The sequence below is a fragment of the Seriola dumerili genome, unplaced genomic scaffold (genome assembly GCF_002260705.1).
Source record: "Seriola dumerili isolate Sdu_G_001 unplaced genomic scaffold, Sdu_1.0 BDQW01000167.1, whole genome shotgun sequence".
In the NCBI taxonomy this organism is placed as follows: domain Eukaryota; kingdom Metazoa; phylum Chordata; class Actinopteri; order Carangiformes; family Carangidae; genus Seriola; species Seriola dumerili.
The window spans coordinates 1,437,795-1,460,487 of record NW_019174422.1 but is presented as its reverse complement, the minus strand read 5'-3'; the positions used below and the strand labels follow the sequence as shown (position 1 = coordinate 1,460,487).

The 22,693-nt window shown below is 39.8% G+C and overlaps 1 protein-coding gene across 1 annotated transcript in view; it reads left to right on the top strand.

Annotated features, from left to right (window-relative positions):
• The window catches only part of nrxn2 (neurexin 2), a 630,539-nt gene that overhangs the window by 33,785 nt on the left and 574,061 nt on the right, over window positions 1-22,693 (top strand). Inside the window, exon 2 of the mRNA XM_022752210.1 lies at window positions 12,519-12,539. Within this exon, the coding sequence (XP_022607931.1) occupies window positions 12,519-12,539 (21 nt within the window). The remainder of the gene's footprint in view (window positions 1-12,518; window positions 12,540-22,693) is intronic.

Genomic DNA, 22,693 nt, shown 5'->3' with positions numbered 1-22,693 from the left:
AGGTTCATAAAATATTTCTTTCTGCCTTGTTCAGCGAGTCATGGAACTTTTCTTCTTTATTTTCCACGAATGATTTGTTGAAATTTTAACAAAAGTATCTCCATCGCTGAATTAAACATGATAGAATCACATCATTAGATCACAATGGAGCACATGATGGGAGCGACATGAGGCATCAGCCCACTCAGTCAGGGGTCTGGTAGAGAAATGGAGCAGCAAACATGTCACTTAATGTGTGTTGATGTGTCTTTGCTCACAGTTGTTGGGCTCAGGGAGGGAGCTGAGGCGCCGCCAGCTAACATTTAGTGACATCAATGAGGTGGATCTACCGCTGCTGATTGAACCTAACTATATGTGTCATCTTTGGTGAACCCTTTTATCCAGATCACCTCACAGCATCACAAGTATGCATATTTTTAGCACAGGGAACCCCAGTGGGAACCAAATCTCGAACCCCGGCACCAGTAGCACTACGCTCTGTCTTTAGAGTTGCACAGAGGAATGACTTTGCTATAGGGGTAGAGAGTTGAGATGCTTAGCCCAGAGGGTAAAATGTCACCACAGTGCTTTGACGTCAAATGAGTGTCATTTGACTTTTTCTTTTACAACAGTCATGGAGTCTGAGAGCATGAATGAAACTTAAAAAAAAAAAAAGCTGACTCTCCAAAGTGTGGCAGCCACACTTCTAGTTGATGTCTAATCACTGCTGATGGCTCAGAAGGTGGCTTCAAATAGGCAGTGACTTAAGAGATTAGGCTGGCAGGCTGTCTTCAGCAGCAAATGATGTCATCCCCTTTCTTGGTTTTTCTCCTTTTACACCAGTTTTGCAGTCAAAACGTGTCAATCTTGTAAAGGCGCGCTTCGTTACAGGCCTGTTGTCGCTCTCTGAGAGAGCACGTGGCCTCTGTTTTACTCATACATCACTTCTGTGTGATTGTTTATTTACATCCCTATTAGCTTTTGCATTGCAGCAGCTTTTCTTACTGGGGTCTATACAGTATGGATGTTAACAATACAACCTGACACCTTCACAATACACATAACATCACATAATAATGCACATAATAGTAACTGACTCAATTTAAATAACACGAACACAAGGAAAATAAACAAGCTCTGGCTGAAACTATCATTATCTAACAGATAAATATCATCCGACAAAATTGCATGTGAATATTTCTTAATGCTTCTCGTAACGCTATTTTGGTGTTTTTTTTTTTTTTTTTAACCATGTATATTATTTAGTTGTATAATATTATCTGGCAGAGAATGCTATTCCTGCATTGCTCTGCTCCGCTGAATTGATATTGTTTTGGATTTTGGAAAAGTAGAACAAGCTCCAGTAGCAGGCCTTGTTGAAGAATTGTGTATACTAGCTGTTTTCACATCAATTATGTCAGCCTGCCTTGAAAGTGGTAAAAACTGAGTTTGTTTTGATTGATAGCTGTGGACTTGTAGACCTACTGTCTTTTATATAACATTTTATCATGTCTAATAAGTCCTATGTGCACAGTTTGTTTATGATGAGTGGATACAGATTGTTGGTTCAGCAACACTCACAAAGAGGCCACTCCAGAGAACATACAGTACCTTCAGCATGAGATGTGAGTGAACAATATGACATCCTGTAGTAGGGTAAATGCTGATATTAAACCCCGCCTCAAAAAAAACTCCTATCAATCTGAACATAACCTTGTATGTTTGTGTAATCATCCAAACTTTGTTTTATTCATTGGAAGAAATAATCTGACAGAGGATTTGGTAACAGGGAATAAAAAAAAACATGATCTCTTTATGTCATTTGACGAGTTCATGATTATAGAGATTTTGTGAGCAATGAAAACAAATCTCATTCAGGTCACCTTGAACAGGGATTAGTTCGTGGACAAGTACTCATTTCAAATTCTTTATAAAAAGCCAGATTTGTCTAGATGTAGAGAACATAGTCTGTATTCAGGGAGAATAAATGTCAACTTTAATTTGTCTTCACCCAGTGTGTCCAAACTAAAAAAAAAAAAAAAAAAAAAAACTTATAATAAATGCACATCTACTATTTGCTCATGTATTTTACACATTTCCACAGACTACTGTCCAAGTACAGATGACATGCTGCCACGTTAACATACTTCAAGCACAGCTAGAGCGCACTTTAATTGCAGGGAAAAAAAAAAAAAAAAAAAACTGTATGAAACACCACCAGTAAACGTCAGGTTTTGGTTTTCAACCCCCTTTAAATCAAAGAGTAAGGGCTTTCTAGTGCTTACTAGAGCTGCCATTTTACATTGGTGCTGAGCAGTCATACAGGGAGAAACTCATTGTACTGTAGAAGGAGCAGAAATACCCCACTGACAGCAGCCTTAATAGAGCACAATGCCAGGCAGCCACAAGACATGCTTTGTTTTTGACGGTGCGGTGCAGCATTCACTTTTTCTTCACTGGATGAAACTTAACATGCTCAGCTGTTGCTTATTTCTACCTACACATACAACCTGTGGCGTGGTTGTCGGACAGCATTCTGGAAAAATGTAGTGTAGTTTCCTACAATTCACGCCTCTGCCTTCAAATCTCGAACAGCAGCATGAATATGAATACGCTTCGCCCCCCCTCGCTCTTAAATGAATCTGTTAGTTAACTGAGCACTAGTCATTACTTCAGGATTTAATTGCGGTGACACGTGAATGATATTAATACAAAATTCAATGGAGTTTAAAATCAAGGTTAAATGTAGTGAAAAATAAGCAGAGTTGAAAATCAAATGTCATTAAGTCCGCAAGGCTGGAGGGCCCTAATGGACAGGAAGGGCAGCCAAGCCAGGCCGATGCTTGACTGGTGAAAGATACACTCATTCCCCGGCTACACACACACACACACACACTCCCTGGCTTCACACAAGTACCTGCCATTTTTTCCAATTTAATATATTAATATTTAATAGTTTAAAGAGTGTTTTTAATAGCGTTTTTAAGCTGTCTATTCCACATAGGTGCAACGCATTTAATATCTTAATGATAATCACTGTGGTTTTTGTCAGTGGTCTGATCGTCTCTTGCCGTCTGGACACAGTCAGCAGAGCTAGATTTAGCCAGAGATAAAGAAGCTCATTTTCTTCCCTTCATAAGAAGCCATTTGCTGCCATCCGTCTCTGTATATAGTGAAAAAATCAAGTTACACAGACTTGAAAATAGACAGAGTCAGATAATCCATCACAGCAAACACGAAGCCTTCACTTCATTTAGTCAAAGTTTAAGTAAAAAAAAAAGTCATCATGCCTCAGTTGAATGTTTCATATCAGTGCTGTATAATGTTACACTTTGCTTCCTGTCAATCACCTGACACCCACAGCAGGAAGTGGAATGGAAATGATTTCTTTAAAATCAAGTCACCTTACAAACTTTAGAGCAACATCTGTGTTTTTTGGTAAGTGGAACAGAATTTCAAGCGAAGTTTGACCTCACAAAAACTTTCTTTTTTTTTTGTTACAGCTCTTCACAGAGCAGAGTTAGGTTGTATAACCTCATGTTTTTGATAAGTCCCCCGCCCCCTCCACGCCCATATCTCATCTGAGTATCAACAGATTGTCTTCCTTTACTGTCTTGTTCTCTGCTCTCGCCTCCTGCTCTCCCCAGTCGTAGACAAGCGATCATCTCTTGCCTAATTGGCCTCCGTTTCATTTGAACTGCTTGGAATTGGGTCTGTTTTGCTCTCCCCTGCTGAAACACATCATTGCTGTTTTCTTATTAAAAAAAGACTAAAATAACCCGACTGCTACACTGTTTTACAGCTCATGATCCTCCAAATTTGCCTATTCAACTATGATAGAAGGGCTTTAACTTTTAGCTTTACATTGAACACATCAACTCCTTTTTAGATAAAGATGATACATTTTTATCTAACATAGCCCACTCTCCATTTTTAGTCCATATTTTATCTCTGTGTCTTCCTTTCTCTCTCTCCAGCTCTGTTTCTGTCTGACCTTGTCTTTGTTGAACCTTGTCCAAGGGCCCTGATATATGTCAGCCATTGCCTTTACCCCGTCCTCTAGCTTTAACTCGCAGAGCTGTGATGACATTGGCATAAGAAGTGCACCCCCATTAATTTCTAAACTGATTATCATTCCCTGACCTCCCTTTGAAACCTGCTTTTGCTTTATGAGTCACGCTGCGCGAGGTTACACCGTCTCTCTTTAATTCTGACATGCTACAGATATACTGCGATGTGTGGGATTGTTTCTATAAGAAACTTGTCTAGAAAGTACGCAGAGTGCATACTGTAGCACCACCAGACAATTTTCTGAATTTATAATAATAATAATAATAATAGAAAATAGACATATCATGAGTGAAATAATCATCAACACCATGACTGAGTGTTTCCTCCTTGAACTGCAGTGAACAGACAGCCAGGGTTTCATACGTCACAAACCTGAAACCTCGTCAGTACAGAGAGAGAGAGTTAGCATTAGCACAGCCACTAACACTGTGTCAGCCACTAACAGATACAAGCTAACAAACAACATAAACATATAAAAGATGCTAACTGCGCTAACTGTTCTGATCCGTCTGCTAGTCTTTGATTCTGGTGTCAACAGACTCCTCATCTGAGTCTGGGTCTGGCCATACATGCAAAAGACTTGTTGCACTTGTGGCAATGAGCATTCTCTCTTCCTTGTCATTAATAGCAGGGTTTCTGTGATCAAGTCAGAGCTTATTGATGCTATGGTCTTTAATAAGTTAGCACCGGGGTTTCCATACCCTTCCCTAGTTAGACCTGAAATCTAGATCCAGATGTGCGCACAGTGATAGACAGTCACCACCACTAACGTTCATTAGAATAGCTTGTGTTAATAAATCTTGCACAAAATTCTGGATCTGCATCAAAAATTAATCTGTCACAACTGGTGCAAGCAGGGTAACCAAAAATACAGAGGATAAGACGTGTGCAGCTCAGTGGTTTATTTACAAGGAAGAGGAACAAAAGGCTCACGGGATGGTGAAGCAGGAAAAGGTCAAAACTGAAAAGAACAGTACAAATAGACCAAAAAAAAAAAAAATCCAGTGAGAAACAGGCAGAGGTCCAAAACAGAAGCACAGTAAACTTTTGGCAGCTGAAGAGGGGGAAGACAAGGCGGCTATACACACACAGAGTAATTGACTAACAAGACAAAGATGACATAGAAAATTGATGGGAAAAACACAAAGGCAGGGAGTAAAACAACAATAGGCACATAAGGTGATTTCAAAATAAAACAGGAAACACTGGGTGGAATGTCACATAATCACTTTTTCCATGGCTCATGGCTTACCTTTCCATTAAAGTTAATAGAAAATCTATCAACAAGGCTTTTGCGATATCCTGCTATTATCAAACTAACAATAGAATTGGACCAAAAAGCATTAGAGCTGCCCCAGGTTCCCTCCAAGGCAAGATGAGCTTCCATGTCTGCAAACAAGTACACAAGTCCTGTCTCATGTTAAATATTAGATTTTCAAACAAAGAGAAAACACAGACCTAATATCTATAAATATGAGCATAAAATATCCAAACAGGACGTATTAAAGTAAAACAAAAACATGGGTTGAAAATATGTAATATTTCTTAAAATCATGCTCATTTTTATGAATGGTGTGATAATTAGAATTATTCTTAATTATCAAATGACATTGCTTTAAAACAGGTGGTGTATATGGTTTACCATATTTTTACTATTCAAAGTGGAAAAAAACCACACACATTTGTTTAATGTTGTATCTCTCTAATCCCTTTCCATTTGACCCCAGTTCTCTCTTCCCCTTCCTGACATCCTGTATTAAATGGGGAATACTGTATATGTTGTGTTGTTGCCAGATAAATCAGTCAATTTGTTTATTTTTCTGTTCCTTTATCGGGATTAGAAAGCCTCAACTACATTTGCACATTTGTCAGGTGGAAGTTTTGTGTTTTGCTGTCGAGATTCGGTGTGAAATCTGCAAAGGCCATGTCTTGCGGATTAACTTGTCACTCAGAGAGAAAGTTTCTGACAATGTGGGGGAGTTCAGGACAAAGCTTCCCTCTGATTAGAATGTAAAGAGGGAGGAAAAGGGGTGTGCAAGCCAGAGAGTGCGTGCGCGCCTCATTTCCATCCATCTGCCTGTCTCGTCGCCCGCTCACTCCGTCTCCGTTCATTCACTGATGTTGTCATTTCTTTTCCTCTGTGCCTCTCTGAAGTCATGTCAAATAGCCTTGAATGGAAAAGGCTTTTTCTCTTCCCCTCTCACCGTTTGAAATCTCAGTTCCCTGAGTGACACTCTGCCGGACAAAACAGACTTTCAAAGTCTTTCCAGTGCAGCTAGAGTGACTCACAGACAGGGGCCATGTAAAATAATGGTTTGCATTTGAAGTTTAGAATAAAAGGCTGACTCCAAAGCAACAAATGGGTATTTCAAATGAAGTTTCACTTTTTGTGGTTTATTATGTAGGTATACCAAAGAAAGCAGAAGGACCAGTATTGTTCACAGCACTGAGGCCTCTTTGTTTGAAGTTGTTAACCAAAAAGTAGAAGCTGGCTGCTCTTACTCCAACAGAGGAATTATTTGGCGCTTATCAGTGTGGATCCAGAGGAAATATTGTACTGTTTGCTGCTCTAGTATAAACTCTCCTGACTTATTTGCTACACTTGTGCTACAGAACCCAGCAGAAGTACAGCTGGAAAACAGACAGCCAAGTGAACCCCTTTAGGGACAGAACATCTACAGGTGTAATGAAAAATTAAATAAAAAAGTCTGAATCTGGATATCCAGTTCATGTCCGCTGTAATCTGTGTGCATGGGAGACTTGATACGTTATAAATGGAAAAACCACCATTTTTTATACTGTGTAACATCAGCTTCCATAAACATGCTCTCCGAGAACACCCTGCTAGTCATATTTCCCAATTTCAGTGTCAGTCACAAGGAATACATCATCTGACTGTACCAAGAATACTCCATTGATCTCTAATGATTCACTAAAACTTCAGTGGGATTTAATTGATTACATGTGAGTTACTAATAAGTGTGACACTCCAACAATTCTATTTATGATTTTAACAGATAAAACAAAAGGTCAGATGATTCGTAAGTTTCCACAGTGGTCAAAATAATTTTGAAATTCTGAATTTTTACAGCAGATATAAATCGAGTCTGAGGTCAGAACAGTGATTACAATGTGTCTTTTTTCATGCTGCATACAGTTCATCTTAAAATACATAAAATTAAGTTAAATCTCTTTGTTACTGTCTCCATAATATTATATCAGGCAGCCCCTCCAGAATGTTGTGATGTCGTGATCGAAATAATTCAACCAATCCCTGTGAGTTCTGCGCGACCTTGCATTTTTGTCCAATCACCTCAGCTTTTCCGCAAATTTGACCAATCCTACCAGTCCCTGCGCAAAACCTTGATGTCCGTCACCAATCTCACTTTCTTGTTCCTGGTTTTGTTGTGGGGCTGCAGACGTGTGACACGACTGTCTCACATTAACCAACAAAGATTACTGGTTACTACAGGTTATCATAAACATCAGCTCCACCTGTGATTAAGACAGAGCAGAGGAGCAGGATCGCTTGTTCTTTTCCCCATAAGATTTGTGAAGACTGGTACAAGTTGCCTTTGATTTTTAATGAATTATACTAAAAAGTAAGCAAGATTCATTGCAAAAAAAAAAACAAACATCTGAAAACATAGCAACACGCAGATATTTAAGCCCGTAACAATCCCAAAAAAAGCCAGTGAAATCTTGGAGGGACCGATCAATTTACATTGGATTACACTGGACTGTAAGGTATTCTTGTTTCGTCTAGTCAACAACAGGATGCCACTCTCCCCTCTTGTCACGGCTTTTGTATAGTATTTACTCCTTAGCGTAGTATTCAGTTCAATTCAATTCAATTCAACTCACCAACATTGGTGCAAAAACAACCTGTAATATTATGAGCAGAATAAATGGGAGAATGCCATTACTAGTGCAAATCAATAACTGTACACTTAATTAACTGTCTATACACAATGTGCCCTAGTTATTACTTTAAGGCATTGCAGTGATGTACATGTTCAAAAAATAATGTTTCTCTTCTATAAAGATGTTGACTTAAAAACTGACATCAACTTAATCATCTAAGTGCTCTTTCATCTTTTCAGTTTATATATATATATAGATATATATATATATATCTATATATATATGTGTATTTTAATATATCTATATATGTAATATAATATATCTAATCTATATATAACATCTATATTTTTAATATATCTATATATATAGATATATATATACATACATACATACATACATACATACGGTACTGAACTGGTGTCCTATTCAGTGTTTATACAGTAGATACCAGTATAGTCACCAGGTGTAATAGCTAACAGTTGCACAGCTTCTGCCTAGATAAATTCAATTTGGCTAGCTGCCTCATTGAGAAGTAGTAAAGCTCCAATCACTGAATATCTGTATTTTATTTGTTTAATCCAAAAATATAATGCAGTTCAGGTTTATCCAGTATGGAGTTGTTTAGTTTTGCAATGAAGATTAACAAGGAATAACTTCTTAATCACTGTTATTTACAGAAAAAAACAAGTGTACCCTTCTGTGTAATTCACAGTTTGTGGCTATATCATGAAGTTTTCTAAAACTGTTGGAGCGTACTTGCGAGTCAGATATACAGTTGCTTTCTTCCTTTCTGCCTCTGATGATCGGCTCGCACTCCCTCTGTGACAGCTTGCTGCTGTGTTTCAGCCCTTTATCTATAATGAGAAGATTATTCTTGAAAATTGTGGATGATTGTTTTTTTTTAAAAAAGAAGTCAACAATCATAATAGATTGTTTTTCTCAGGACGCACGGTGGTTCATTTCTAAGGCCACATCTCTTATTAACCAACTGAATATTTACAGAATGACTTTGACATTGTCACCTAACAGTTCCTAATGCAACCACATCTCATTTAGTACATCTCTCTTTAAAAAAAAAAAAAGAATATTCCTAAATGCTATCAATGCAGTTAGTGTGATATTTTTATAGTTATGCTAATAAATTTACAGTTACTTGTACCTTGCAATATTACTTCATGACCACCTATGCTCTTTTTGTATCCAACCAGCAGCTAACTGTGTAGCTTCCTTCATGTGTAAAGAAATGGGATGCTAGTGATAGAGAGGAGATTGTTTTTCAATGCAGGCATGCTTTTCTCCCCTTGGTAAATCCTTTAGTTAGCTTGGTGAGGATTAGGTCTGAAAAGTCTCTCATTTGCCTCCAAAGCCCCCAGGGATTCATTGGTGAAGAAATGCAGCTTCTTCACTGCTTCCGTCTGAATTTTACTTTGGTATTTATTTACTTATTTATTTTTTTCTGGCAGCCCACGTCTGATTTCTGCATCTCTTTCATACCCTGTGACTGTCTTCTTGATTAATCCCGACTTTTTTCTTGTGTTTGCTGCTGGAGGTATTGCACACTAATTTGATGATATAGGAAAGAAATGTCACATTTGACTGGCCGTCAATTTAATGCAACTTTATGTCTACGTTTCAGCTTCTTTTAGTCTTGCATTGGCCGGAAGAGGTTAGAATAAAGAATGTGATATTCCTCTTTTTTTGTTTTTATCCCAGAAAGGATTCTAAGCTTTAGCAATGGGCCCCATTTTTGCATGGGGAGCATAGCATATACATAGAAAAGCTTTTGAGCAACTCCTCACACAAGTGTTCTCTACATTCCCACATGAATTACAAAGTACATTGCAAAGACTAGGATCCCAGTGGAGCTCATAGCTTGAAGCTATGTAGGATACACCCCTAATGAAAAACAGCCCTGGGATAAAGATAATGGGTGGTAAAGACTACTTGAAACCATCTGTGGGATGAAAGGGACAAGGCTCAGAAGCGTGGGACACATCCCACCAAGTGTCTGACTGAAATCCACATTTCATTCTTAAGGCTGGATTTCATAACTATTTCCAGTGCTTGCTCAAAGGGAATATCTGTCAAGTAAGAGTCAACCTTAAAATGATACGGATTTAACAATTAGCGATGCTCACCATTTCGTCGAGCATGGCTTCTTGAAGGATATTTCTTAGTGTTTTCAAGAGATAAGGAATATCTTTCTAGGTGCAGTGTGCTGAATATGACCAAAAAAATGTAGATGAAAAAGTTTGAGAGCGTGTGATTTATTGAAACACTTTAGATGTATAGGAGGGTATTAAAAGGGTGCTATTCCTCATGAATTGAATGCTAGTAAACCAACATCCAGGCTATCCATGAGATACATTTCAGTGTTTCAGAATTTTTAAAACCCTGTTTTTTTTTTTTGTCCGTCTGAACAGAAGTAGTTTCCCTCTATTTCACTGAAGGATTGACTTTATGAGGCTGAGTTTTGACAGAGAGACAGAGGGACCACAAAGGAAGAGACAGCGAGAGACTTTGTGGAGAGATGAGTGGAGAGAGGGGAAAGGCAGAGTCATGGCGATATAAACAACCTCTACTGTACATCAAACATCCTTTGCTTTGGCTTTGGAGAAAGAGAGCAAGATATGAGGGAGGACAATGAAAGAGAGGATGATGGGCTATGATCAGAGATGAGACGAGAGGAAAGGCAGAGTCATGGCTAGTGATTATATAAACAACCCCTACTCCACATCAGACAAACACGGTCCCCATGCCTCAGCCTGGCAAACGCTTTGTCATTCATGAAGGGCTTTCAATCAGTGCTCTGGTATCCTTTCTGCTGTTTAAATCTACACATAGAGAGGGGTTTCATCTTTTTAATTCCATGGTAACTGGCAGTTCTGGCGGCAGGCATTCATAGGGAGTCAACCCTTTATCTGAAGAAGTTTTTTTCTCAGATGTTCTTCAGGGGTTGCTGTTGTACGGCCTCCTAGCTCCATGTTGAAGGGGTCAGCAGAGGAGCAAAATGAATGTTATATTTCCTGAAGTCATTATTTTATCAGCCCCGCAGTTTCAGTTACCTATTATATCATCATCTAAGCTCAAGACCCTTTGAAGATGCTTCCATAGAGGTCGATAATGGCACAGAATTCATAAGCAGAACTAAGATTTGGTTCATATAAAGGTGAATTTAAGAGAGCCGGTGCACTCAAAGAGAATCCCTTTTCAGGCACCTTGCTAATATGCATTTATACATCGAAACCAGTGAACCAATAAGCGGCTGCCAGCTGAGTTGCTTGCAGGAGTGCACGGCCTGTGGAACGCCATTTCAGCGCACATGTTAGCAGGTTAGAGTGGACACACTGCCTGCGTGACACATCGATTTGGCGCCTCGCCTTTTTTTAACACGTGAATAGTATTGCCACCCGTCCCGTACACTGCGGGATCGTCCTGTATTTGAAAATAAAAATGCTTCTGTCAGGGTGGGCAGAAGTGTGCTGATTGGCAGTGTAAACTGTGGATGTAGCTGTACATGTAGACTATGAACCACATTTTCATTCTTACTGATCTTGCAGCCATGTTTACCGTTGCCTTGATGAATACATTTCTTTTTTCTTTGTTCACACCATAACACAAGTGTTAAATAGTCACACATAAAGACTGCAGATGTAAGTGTTAATACGGTATATGGGACCTTTAATGTGAAAAACAACTAACTGTGTAGTCTTCCCAAGAAATGGCAGTTATATGGATTGTAAATAAAAAATGAATTTACTATTTCCAGTTCTAAAATGTAGCTTATTTTCACTTTGCTAGACCTCATAGTCCATAAATTGTTTGCTACTGTGGCACAAAATCCATGTGACGATGCTATCTGCTTCTACTGCAGCTGCTCATGCTCTGACTGAAAACAAACTCAAAGAACCAGCCCATGAAGACCCGGGCCCAGCAGTCAAAACAGCAAATCAAAATGTTAAGTCCTCTACAGGGACGCCATGTCAAGATAGAGGCTGTTTTACATTCTTGGTTAGCGACTCATCTTCCAATATGGGGTTTCCAGAGGGGCAGGCGGCCGCAGTTTTATTTTCTAGCATTACAGACTGGCCTCTGCTGCTGTAGGCTAGCTTTTTTTTTTCTTTTGAATAAAGTGTCCAGCTGGAGCCTGATCTTTTTGGCTCCCGCTCACTGAATCATTAGCCAGAGAGGTGTGTCACAGTCGCTGCTTCTCAGTTGGGAATCCTCTTTGACCGAAGCCTCTTGCTCCCTGTGGGGGGGGGGGGGTTGGTTGGTTCAGGATCTTCCACACTCCTAGTGGACATTTCTTTAAAAGAGGACTGTGTGTGTTTGTGGATATGGATATTTGACCATTCGCAGGATTTTGAGGAAGTCACATAAAAGACGTTGAGATCACATATTCAGGGGAGCAGACTTCATTTTGTTTCACTGACTCTCTCTGAGATTTCAAAGCCTCATTGGAAGTCTTTATTTAGATTTTATCTTGTAAAGGTTTTGTTTGAAGAAAAAATAGCCAGACATTTATTTGAAGACAACGTAACATCTAATGAGTCTCCTCTTTCTGTCTCTTTTCCACGCATTCCCTGTGGACCCTCCCCCTGAAGCTGAAGAGTATGCTGTTGAAGGTAAGACTGATGCTTTACTCCTCAGGCCCTCTGATGGCTTCCCTTAATGCTGTCATGGATGCTGATGTTTGGCTGCTTGTTAATACTCTTTGCCCTCCCTCCGGGGAGGGGCATTGTCAGTTTGGACTGCGGTTATAAGTGACGTCCAGGGGGCCTAAATTACAGTTTCTGAATGAGACAAAAGCAGCGGATGCACGACCAAAAACCATCCCTGTTTTATCTCTCGTTTATTTTATCTTGTCTTTTTTAATTTTGTTTTGTTTTAACTATGGTTTATCTCTATAGATTTAAGCATATGGTGGTATAATTCACTCAAACACTTAAAAAATGGAAGGAATGTCGATGAGGCTTGGCAATCTTAAGCCAATTTACCAAGTTAACAAGGTTTTGTTAAAGTTAACAAGATATGACATGGTAATTTTGAGATGCTTTCCTCCCTGTCCTATTCTTCCAACAACGGTGAAGTAAGGCTGCCAGTCGCGGCCCCTGAGGGGCCTCATTAGCCCATGGGCCAGGCACTATTACTCAGTGCTGGGATGTAGCAGACTTTATGGATAGATCAGCCTCAGCTTGTCTGTCTGCAGGCTGTTGTCTGTCTCCACTCTACACCGATCAGGAGGAGGTTCACCCTCTGGTTGACTGAGTCTGTTTGTCAGTCAAATCAGACACTCAGATTGACAGGAACAGGCTTTTTTTGAATCTATGCGTTGAGTGGCAAACTGGTGTGAGTGTGGTGTGTGTGTGTTTACATGTTTTTGGAGTTGCTTTTCCTCCTTGCTGAGTTTGAGGTGATGGATTACCTATCACACGGGCCTGAACCAGCAGGGGAAATCACTATGACAAACACCCTCTTCCTCCAGGTTTTCTCTTAAAGCTGAAAGCTTTAATGCTGCAGTTGTCTCTCCGTCTTTATGCAGAGTGCGACTTGTTTATCTTGTGGCATATCAGAAATATAGAAGCACATGTCATAGTATAATTTCATTGTTATCGAGTCACCCAGTGAACTCTATTTGAATTCTGGTCTCTGCTTGATATGTGAAATGTGTGCCCTTCTAGACAGTTTGAAGTTGACATTTTCTCAGTTTGCTCCTACATGAGAAATGCAAGCCTCTTGTAATGGCTGTGTGTGTGTGTGTGTCCTTGCAGCCTTGTCTCATGTCAGTACCACTGAAGCCCTTGATGGGAAAATGTCAGGGGGAAGGTTGGGAGCAGCAATAAATACTGGCAATCCTACAATTCCTGGCAACACTGCCTGACAGAGTAGACCCTCTGTGTAGTGACGGGAGGGGCCGGAAATCTTTGTGTGAGAGAAAGGGAGGTGGAGAAGAGTGGATGAAGGTGATGAAGATGTGTGATTATACTCTGTAGGGAGGGCAACTCCTGAGGGACCCTGGGGTCCTCTGTTAACTTTCACCAGATTACAGAAGTAAAACTGCACTCTCCAACACATTTCCAGATGTTCAGTTCAGAGATATAGCATTTAATAGTGTATCAAAGCAGCACACACTGTTGTTTGTGTTTGCCTATGTTAAGGCAATGTCATTCAAGCCTCACCTTTTAGCTCAGCACCTGCAGTGTTCTTACTCATTTGAAGAATGTTCTGCAGGTATTTCTTTGCACCGGGCAAGGGTATGTGTTGTAGGTTAAGCTTCCTATTAATTAAGTGTGCTCCCAGCAATTTGAGGGGGGAACACCTCTCCTTGTACAGAGGTCTAGGTGTTTTCTCCAGCAACTTCATAACTCTAATATAAAAGCTCCCTTGGGTTTTGCTTTTAAGAATTTTAAAAAGGTTCGGAGTTTGTTTTGATACACAAAAAAAAACATACTCCAGAGTGAGGATATTGTTGTATGGAGATACTTTCTAAAAACTAACACTAAAACTCAAACACCTCAATTAATTTGTACTCTCTGAAGTCATGTAATTTAATTAAAAACAAGGAGTTGTGTTCCCAGCTCCCAGTGTGTTGTATATCAACAAGACAGCTCAATAGATTTATTTAATGGCTCACTGTCTCTGATTCCAAACCCTCAGAGTGCTACTGCACTACTTTCTCCTCTATTTTTAGGGTTTCCCTGTGACCGTATTTGGTCTAATTAGTGTCAGTGACCATGTGTTCAAAGGTTGGTTGAGATTGATGATGTAGAAAGATGTTGAGACCCCCAGGGAAGGCCAGTGCCGCTGGAAGGTGGCCGGTGGCCCTCGCCCTCACGCTGAAGGGCCACGATTGATGATCTGCTTTCGACGCTGACCTGTTTTTACCGGCGAGAGCTAGCCAGCCACGCGCTGCCATCTGCGCACTGATAGCCGAGCTTGTCCTCTCCCTGGAGGACTGCATGTGTGATGTATAGTTTCATTATGTAAGCACAGGTGTAGCTCATTGTCTGGTGGAGGGGAGTTCCTGTATAGGCTAATAAAGAAAATGGCACTAGGCTGAAGCTAGTGCTAGCCTAAAGGTTAGATTAACAGCTTTATGACATCCAGGTAGCCATTTTAACCACCTGGATCTATTAGGAGAATACAAACTACCAACTTGGTGCCCTTGTGCAAGGCATTGAACATCTGACTGAACTGGATTTTAAAGGGGTGTTAAAGGAAAAAGTTACCTTGGTAGTGACTAATGGGGGGATCCGAATAAATAAATGGAGCTATTTGTAAGTTTTGCTAACGCTAAATAGCCAACGTTAGCCTTAACAGCTGTTTACTTACCAGTCTAGTTGCGAGTTAAGCACCAAACTTCATTCCTTAACTTGCCAAGAGCTGTCTCCAGTGGTTGCTTTTTTCTCTATCTTTGATTCTTCTACTTAAGTTAGCATGCTAACCAGCTAGCCCCAGCCGGTCAGCCTGTCTTGTCACTTTCTGATACTGAGTCTCTGTAGCGTCCAGGCTGGGCTGAAGAAGAAGCTCTGCTCAGAAGACGTGTTATAACCTCTTGTCTTGTAAATGCAATGATGGCTGAAGCTCTTTGCAAGACTGGTAAGTAAATAGCTGTTAATGCTAACATTAGCTATGTAGTAATAGCAAAAATTACAAGTGGCCCCTTTAAAAAACGGTTGACAAAGACAGACTGGACTGATATTGATGATGTTTTTGGCTTGAACATGTGTAACTACGAAGATATGAAACAGAATTTCTGAAATAGGCCTGTGTGGGGTCAGCTGACTTTAACTGCTCAAAAAATGCTTACAAAAAATAAATAGTGAAGAAATAGTAGCTTGCTAAGGCAGTAAAAAATGTATGCTGTTCATTCAGATGCTGAAGGATAGTCATCTTTAATTTCCTTCCAACTGATGGTTCTGACAGACCATGACCATGGACACGGCTGAGAAAAAAATGCCTCTTATACAATTGGACAGTAACGGATCAAATCTAACCCTGGTCAGTGTGGCTGGCCTCTGAAACTGGCTGATAGATTTAGTGACCTGGTGCTTTGTTTGGGTGAGGGATGTTCCGAGCTGCCCACGCTGATCTTAATCAATCTGATCAAGGCTAATGATCTTTCCTCTCTGAGCCACGCAGACCTTCAACTTAATCTCACCCTCGGGGGGAGGGCAATAACATTTTTTTTTATTTTTTTTTAACCGTGTCAAAAAAAGGAGTTTGATGTTGGCTGGAGATACAGGATTATAGATTTGAGTGGGGCCTGTAGTTATAGGAGATTACTTTGGATCATCCAAACCAGATTATGGATTTTGTTCTTATTTGCTCAGGAGAAATAAAACAAAATGATAGACAAAAAAAACTTGAATGTTTTTTAAGTGCGTGTACGTCAAGGCAGCAGATCAGAAAACACCAGAGTGTAAAGCAAATACTAAATGTAATTGTGGTATTAACCTAGATTTTGTTTGTTTCAGGAACAAATGGTGCTTGTACATGATCCTTATTCAAATTCGAACTGCTGTTGTTATTTTGAATACCACTGTCTAAAAGGCTGACCACCTGGGTGATGAAAACAGTTTTGATCTCGCCAAAAAATGGTACATTGCAATAGCAATTGACAATAAGGCATTTATCTATACAATAGCATAGGAAATGATACAATTTATCCATTCTCTCTGATCAATAAAGCTGTATTTTTCATTGAATGCACATGAAATTTGCAGTGTTCAAATAAAGCAATTGATTGCGGAAGACTGGTGGCTAGCCTTTTACTCACAAGCAATTCAAAAGAATAGGCTGCAAATAAACAAACAAACAAACAAACACTCACATACGTGCACACTCACAGTAACCACATTGGAAGGGAGAACTGGCCAAGGATGGGAAGGGTGGAACAGAGCTGAATGACTTCTTTTTTCTGCTCTGAAATTGCTCAAGAGCCTTTGGACAGTAGGATGCCTTGATGTTTGCTCTGCCTGCCTCGCCTCTGCCAGATGTTGCTGTGAGATTAAGCATCCTCAGGTCCTGGAGGAGCCCAAGTCCAGCCATGCCTGTTCTCACAAGACGTTAATTTCACCCCACACAGCTTGGGCTCTTTTTTTTTCTTTTTCTTTTTCTGCTTTGTGATAACCAAGTCCAAGGGGATGGAGTGGGCGTCCACTTGTGAGCAACTCCAGATGCTTCAGTGTCAACATGCATGGCCTTCGGCAGCACTGTTTGCTTTGATGGAGAGAGAAATGATCGGACAATGCATGGCCCGCAGCTCTGTTGTTTGGGTGTTTTGTGTATGTGTGTGAAGACACTGCGTTTGCCAGATTGTGCTGCTCGGCTTGAGATTTTTCTCGGTTTGCTTTTGCATTTGCAGACTAGTACAGCTCTGTCAAACTTTTAAATGGCTACGTATTCCCGAGTTAAGCCTGTATTTGATGCTTCTTCACAAACAGTATCAGGGCTCCAGACTAACCTTTTACATTGGTTGCACTGGTTGTCTAACTTTTTCATTTTGGTGCACCCCAAAATTTTTACTGCGCCTTTTCCATGCCACAATTATACATTTGAAACTTTACATTTTTTGGGCGTTACATCATATCTGAGCCACAGATATTGGACAAGCCATTTATTGCAGAAGGCAAATATTTTGGCCTTTTTGTATGTTGTAGACGCTGTTGGGTCAGGATTAGGCATCTTAAAAAGTAACTACTCAAGTACTGTACTTAAATACAATTTTGAGGGTACTTCGAAATTTTCTTGAGTATTTGTATTTGATGCTAATTTATACATCCACTCCACCACATTTCGTGGGGAAATACTGTACTTTCTACTCAACCATATTTATTTGACAGCTTTAGTTACTAGTTTGATTTTACAAAATGGACAATATAACAAGCTTTTAAAATAGTGACCTTTCCCTCTAAACTTCTCACATGGTTTCATTTCAATAAATATTGAAATTTAATCCATCAAATCTAATGATGTCATATATATTAATATATCAGTTAGAGAGACCAAACCAGTACTTTTACTTCAATATTTTAACTACATTTTGCTGCTCATACTTCTGTATTTCTACTTAAGGGGGATTTTTCATGAAGGACTTTTACATTGCTGTACTGGTTACTTTTACTCAAGGAAAGAATCTGAATACTTGTTTCACAGCTGATCTTCAGTGGAGAAACTGTTTGCTTCATTTTGAATCACCGGTATGTTTTAAGAATGTGATGTTGCTCGAGGAGGAGTAGGGCGCACCTTAACACATGTAATATATACAGTATATATGTATATATATATATATATATATATATATGATATATAAAATATCAGGGTCAGAGCCAATCAGAGCCCCTTTAGTTGACTGTTTCCCCCTCTACCTACCACACAACAGTCGTAACTTCAGCACTTCCACTGTATTACAATGAGAACTGCAATAGGCTTTGGGAGGGATTTCAATGCTGTCTTCAAAGTACTTCTTTCTCCTGTGTACTAAAATGAAAATTTGTTGTGCACCTCTGTGCTTTTGTTGCTTTTGAAATAGGGAAGAAAAAAGACATAAAGTCTTTTAAGCTTTTCCCTGTGGACTTTGGGGTTATGGGGTATTTGGAGTTTATATTGCTTCATCTCGTGTTTGGTTGTCTACACCAACTAATTTATGCCCGGTCAGGGATACAGTGTTAGTAATCCTCCTCTATTTTTGATCCATCTACATCTATCACTCAATGAGTTTTCTCTCTTCCTCTCCCCTTATCCCTACACCCATCTTTAGCTTTATCCCTGTCTCATCAATCTCCTCTTCTGTTTGGTCGTCTTGCCACCTATCTGTACTCTTGACGTCTCTCTATTCCCTTCCCTATACCAATTCTCCCACTTCTTATTCTGTCCTCTTCATCATCTCAATCACCCTCTTCTACTTGATAAATGTATAGGCTGTAGCTAAGGAGGCTTACTGCCTGGCGGCCTCTATAGGAAACAGTGAAATGCAGTATTACGGTGTTACTGAAGGCTACACAGAGTGGGCGCTATTATCCAATCAGCCAACATCATGCAGATACAGGTCACGAGCTTCAGTTAATGTTCACATCAGACATGAAAGAGTAATGTTAAAATGTGATCTCAGTGACTTCGACCGTGGTGTGATTGTTGGTGCCAGACTGGCTGGTTTGAGAAGTCCTGAAACTGCTGATCTCCTGGGATTTTCACACATAGCAGTCTCTAGAGTTTTTACTCAGAAAAAACATCCAGTGAGCAGCACTTCTGTGGATGAAAATGTCTTGTAGATGACAGAGGTCAGAGGAGAATGGCCAGCCTGGTTGGAGCTGACAGAAAGGCTATGGTAACTCAGATAACTACTCTGAACAGCCATGGTGAGCTGAAAAGCTTCTCAGAATGAACACGTCCAAACTTGAAGCGGATGGACTACAACATCCGCTCCTGTCAGCCAACAACAGAAATGTGAGGCTGCAGTGGACACAGGCTCGCCAAAACTGGATAGCTGAAAACTGGAAAAACATCAACTGTTCTGATGAATATTGATTCTTGCTGATGTATGAGAATTTGGCATCAACAGCAAGACTCCATGGACCCAACCTGACTCGTGTCAGCTCCAGACTGGTGGTGGTGTAATGGTTTGGGCCCCTCGACACCACTCAAACACGGTTTGAATAGGCAGCCCATCTGAGTGTTGTTGTTGTTGACCATGTGCATCCCTTTATAGCCACAGTTTACCATCTTCTAATGGCTATTTCCAGAAGGATAATGCAGCATGTCACAAAGCATGAAAATGTGAACTTCAGTGCCCTCCCCAGTCACCAGATCTGAATCCAGTAGAACACCTTTGGGATGTAGTGGGGAGATTGGCTGGGTGAACATGCAGCTAACAAATCTGCAGAAAATGTGTGAAACAATCGAGATGGAGCAGAATCTCAAAGGAAAGTTTTCAAGATCTTGTAGAATCCATGCAAGAACTGAGGCTCTTTTTTAAAGCAAAGAGAGCCTCTACCCAGTATTAGTATGATGTTCCTAATAAAGTGCTCAGGGAGCATATATAGAACAGAATGCAAAAGAATAAGAGGTGGGCCCAGGTTTATTTAATGCCCAAATTAGAACTCGTTTCTGCAGCTATAGAATGTAACAGGCTTGGCCTTGTTCTTTCAGAGGCTCTTACAGTTTGACACTATCATAAGAGATCATAGTAACTAATTTACAAAGTAGGTGATTAACCTACCAAATCTATGCTGGCTGTGGTCTCAGTGTGCAGCTTAGCCTCTATTGACTGGGCACAGATTAGATGAGAACAGGTGAAGGTGGCTAATGTAATTATTACCTGAGTGCCTCAGTAATTTCTGTCCTTTTGAATCCCTCCATATATATAAATATGGGGGGATATATATATATATATTTTTGTTCTTTGCTCTTCAAACCTTGCCATTATTTCCAGAATGTTAGAGCACTCTTGTTGTGTACCTGCAGCCTTTTCTGAATTCAATTATGCCATGAAATGCCACTGACTGCAAAGCTAAGAGTGCATGCTGGCCAGGTGACACTGCGAGAGATTACATTTGGGCCGAGCCCAGCGAAAAGTCCATCTCCTGCCCGTCCCCCAGCCGACAGCCAGTGTTAAGAAAATAAAAGCACTCAGCCTCACTCTCACTTCCATCTACCTGCTGAGGCAAAAGGTTGAGGCAAGTGTTTACTGCCACATCTTTCCCTCTCGTACATTTTTATGTGTGTAAAGTGTGTTCCTCACAAGACAGTTCTTTGTGCACATCTGTGTGATACATGCATGTATCCTGGTGTGTATGTGTGTGCATGTTTATTTCCCAATCACTTAAACTTGTCTAAGGTCCAGCCCCTCTGATGTCTAATAGCATTCTGCAAATTCAGTCTCTGCCTGAATCTCCGTCTCAAACAGGATCTCCATTCTGATTCATTTGCCTGGTGAGTTGTTTCAGCTGTCTCGTTTGGGGCCCAGCCTTTATTTACTGTCCAACATTCATTTAGCAGTGCTACAATTACGTATGAAGGGCTGTTGGTGGCACAGACGCAGTGCGGAGGCTGAAATGGTCTGGTAAAATTGAGATCAATAGCCCGGTGAGATGAGCAAGAGTGACCAATAAAAGAAGGGAAATGGGGGAATAGAGCTATTCTTTCTTCATCCCTCCCTCAGTTTCATAATGGGAAAGTAGTAACACTTGAGTGAGCTTGTTTTGCCACTGAGGACCTCCCTCCCTCCACTTGAATGTAAAATGATATTCGTTTAGGATTCAAGTAGTGTAGATTGTATAGTATTTTTCTCTTGCTTCATCCTCCTTTTTGTTCCTCCCTCTCCCGTCTCTTATCTCTTTGTATTCTTTTTTGTCTTTTGCAATCACCCACTTGCTTTCTGCACGTTTCATTTTTTTCTTCTTTTGAAGTTAAATTCAGTTACGTTTAAAAATAAATGTGGTTGGCTGTGACCTTAAACTTTAAACACCATTCAGTTTCTGTGTGTTTCCTCTATTAATGGAATTGAAGGTACCATTGCGCTCTATGATTACTGGATTTTGATGGATGCAAACTGCAAACTAAAGCATTTCTACTGTAATACACAGCGTTTATTGCTGGTCTAGAAAATAGTGCAGTAATGTGAATGCAGTCAAACAATGCCTTTAACCCAAGTTCAAGCATTTTATAAGCAAACACTTGAGGCAAGTAGTTGAAATGTCCCTTAGCGAGACACTAAATCAATACCAGCTGATGGAGTGCGGCACTGTAGCCAATCCTGACCTTTGACCTCTGTGTGGATGAGCAGAACATAAATAAAATATCACAGCAGTCAACACATCAACCTCGAACCTATTCTCTAAAGCTTGTTGTATCTGTTGTCTAAACGTGACAATCCGTACATATCTTGCACAATAAAACAGCCTCAGACCATGCAGTTAGAAAAATAAATAGATGAATGCAAAAAAAATAAAATATCTACTTAATTTTAACTCTGATGTTCTCTTTTTTGCAGGTATAAGTGCATGTTCAAAACAAAACCGTATATACTGTATATATTCACGCGTAATCCATTAAAATGACAAACATCATATCAAACCTGTCAGTCGTAAACTAAACTTGGCCTCTTTTTACTCCACCTACATTAAGATACGTTAGCTTTTGTTGATAGTGGTGATGCAGGGGCTAAAAGCATTTGTCTTACAAGAAGAATAAAAGAATTTCAACTGTATAAAAATTACAAAAACTGGTAAAACTCACATCTTCTAAATCCCTGAAATAATCTCAGGTTCAACCTGACATAATGTCTGAGTTGAGAATCCAGAATTCTGTCTCTAATATCAAAGTGGACAGTGTGCTGTGTTTCTTAGAGATAGACTGAAAAAAAACATATGTAGATAACGTAGTTGACAAATTGACATAAGCTGAGGATTTAGTGTTTTCTTTAGGGTTGAGAACGACTTAGTCCAGCATGTTAATACAGCTCCACGATCAAATCTGCAAAGTCACAAGTGTAGTCAGATTTTGCTGGATTAGGACCAAGCCTTTTAAATCTTACTCCATCCATGTTCTCAGATTCAGACACGACTGTTCAGACAGTGTGTTACAAGTCTTTGTCCTACTGAAACACATTTTTCTCCAACACTCCACTTCATATCATAAAATAGATAAAATAAAAATAAATGTGTTCAAAAAGAAACTTTTTTTTTTATAAACTAAAATTACCACCTAAAAATTTGGAGGTCAAGTGTGAATGTAATTAAACAAATGCTCATTATCACCATCATCATTTTGGACAATG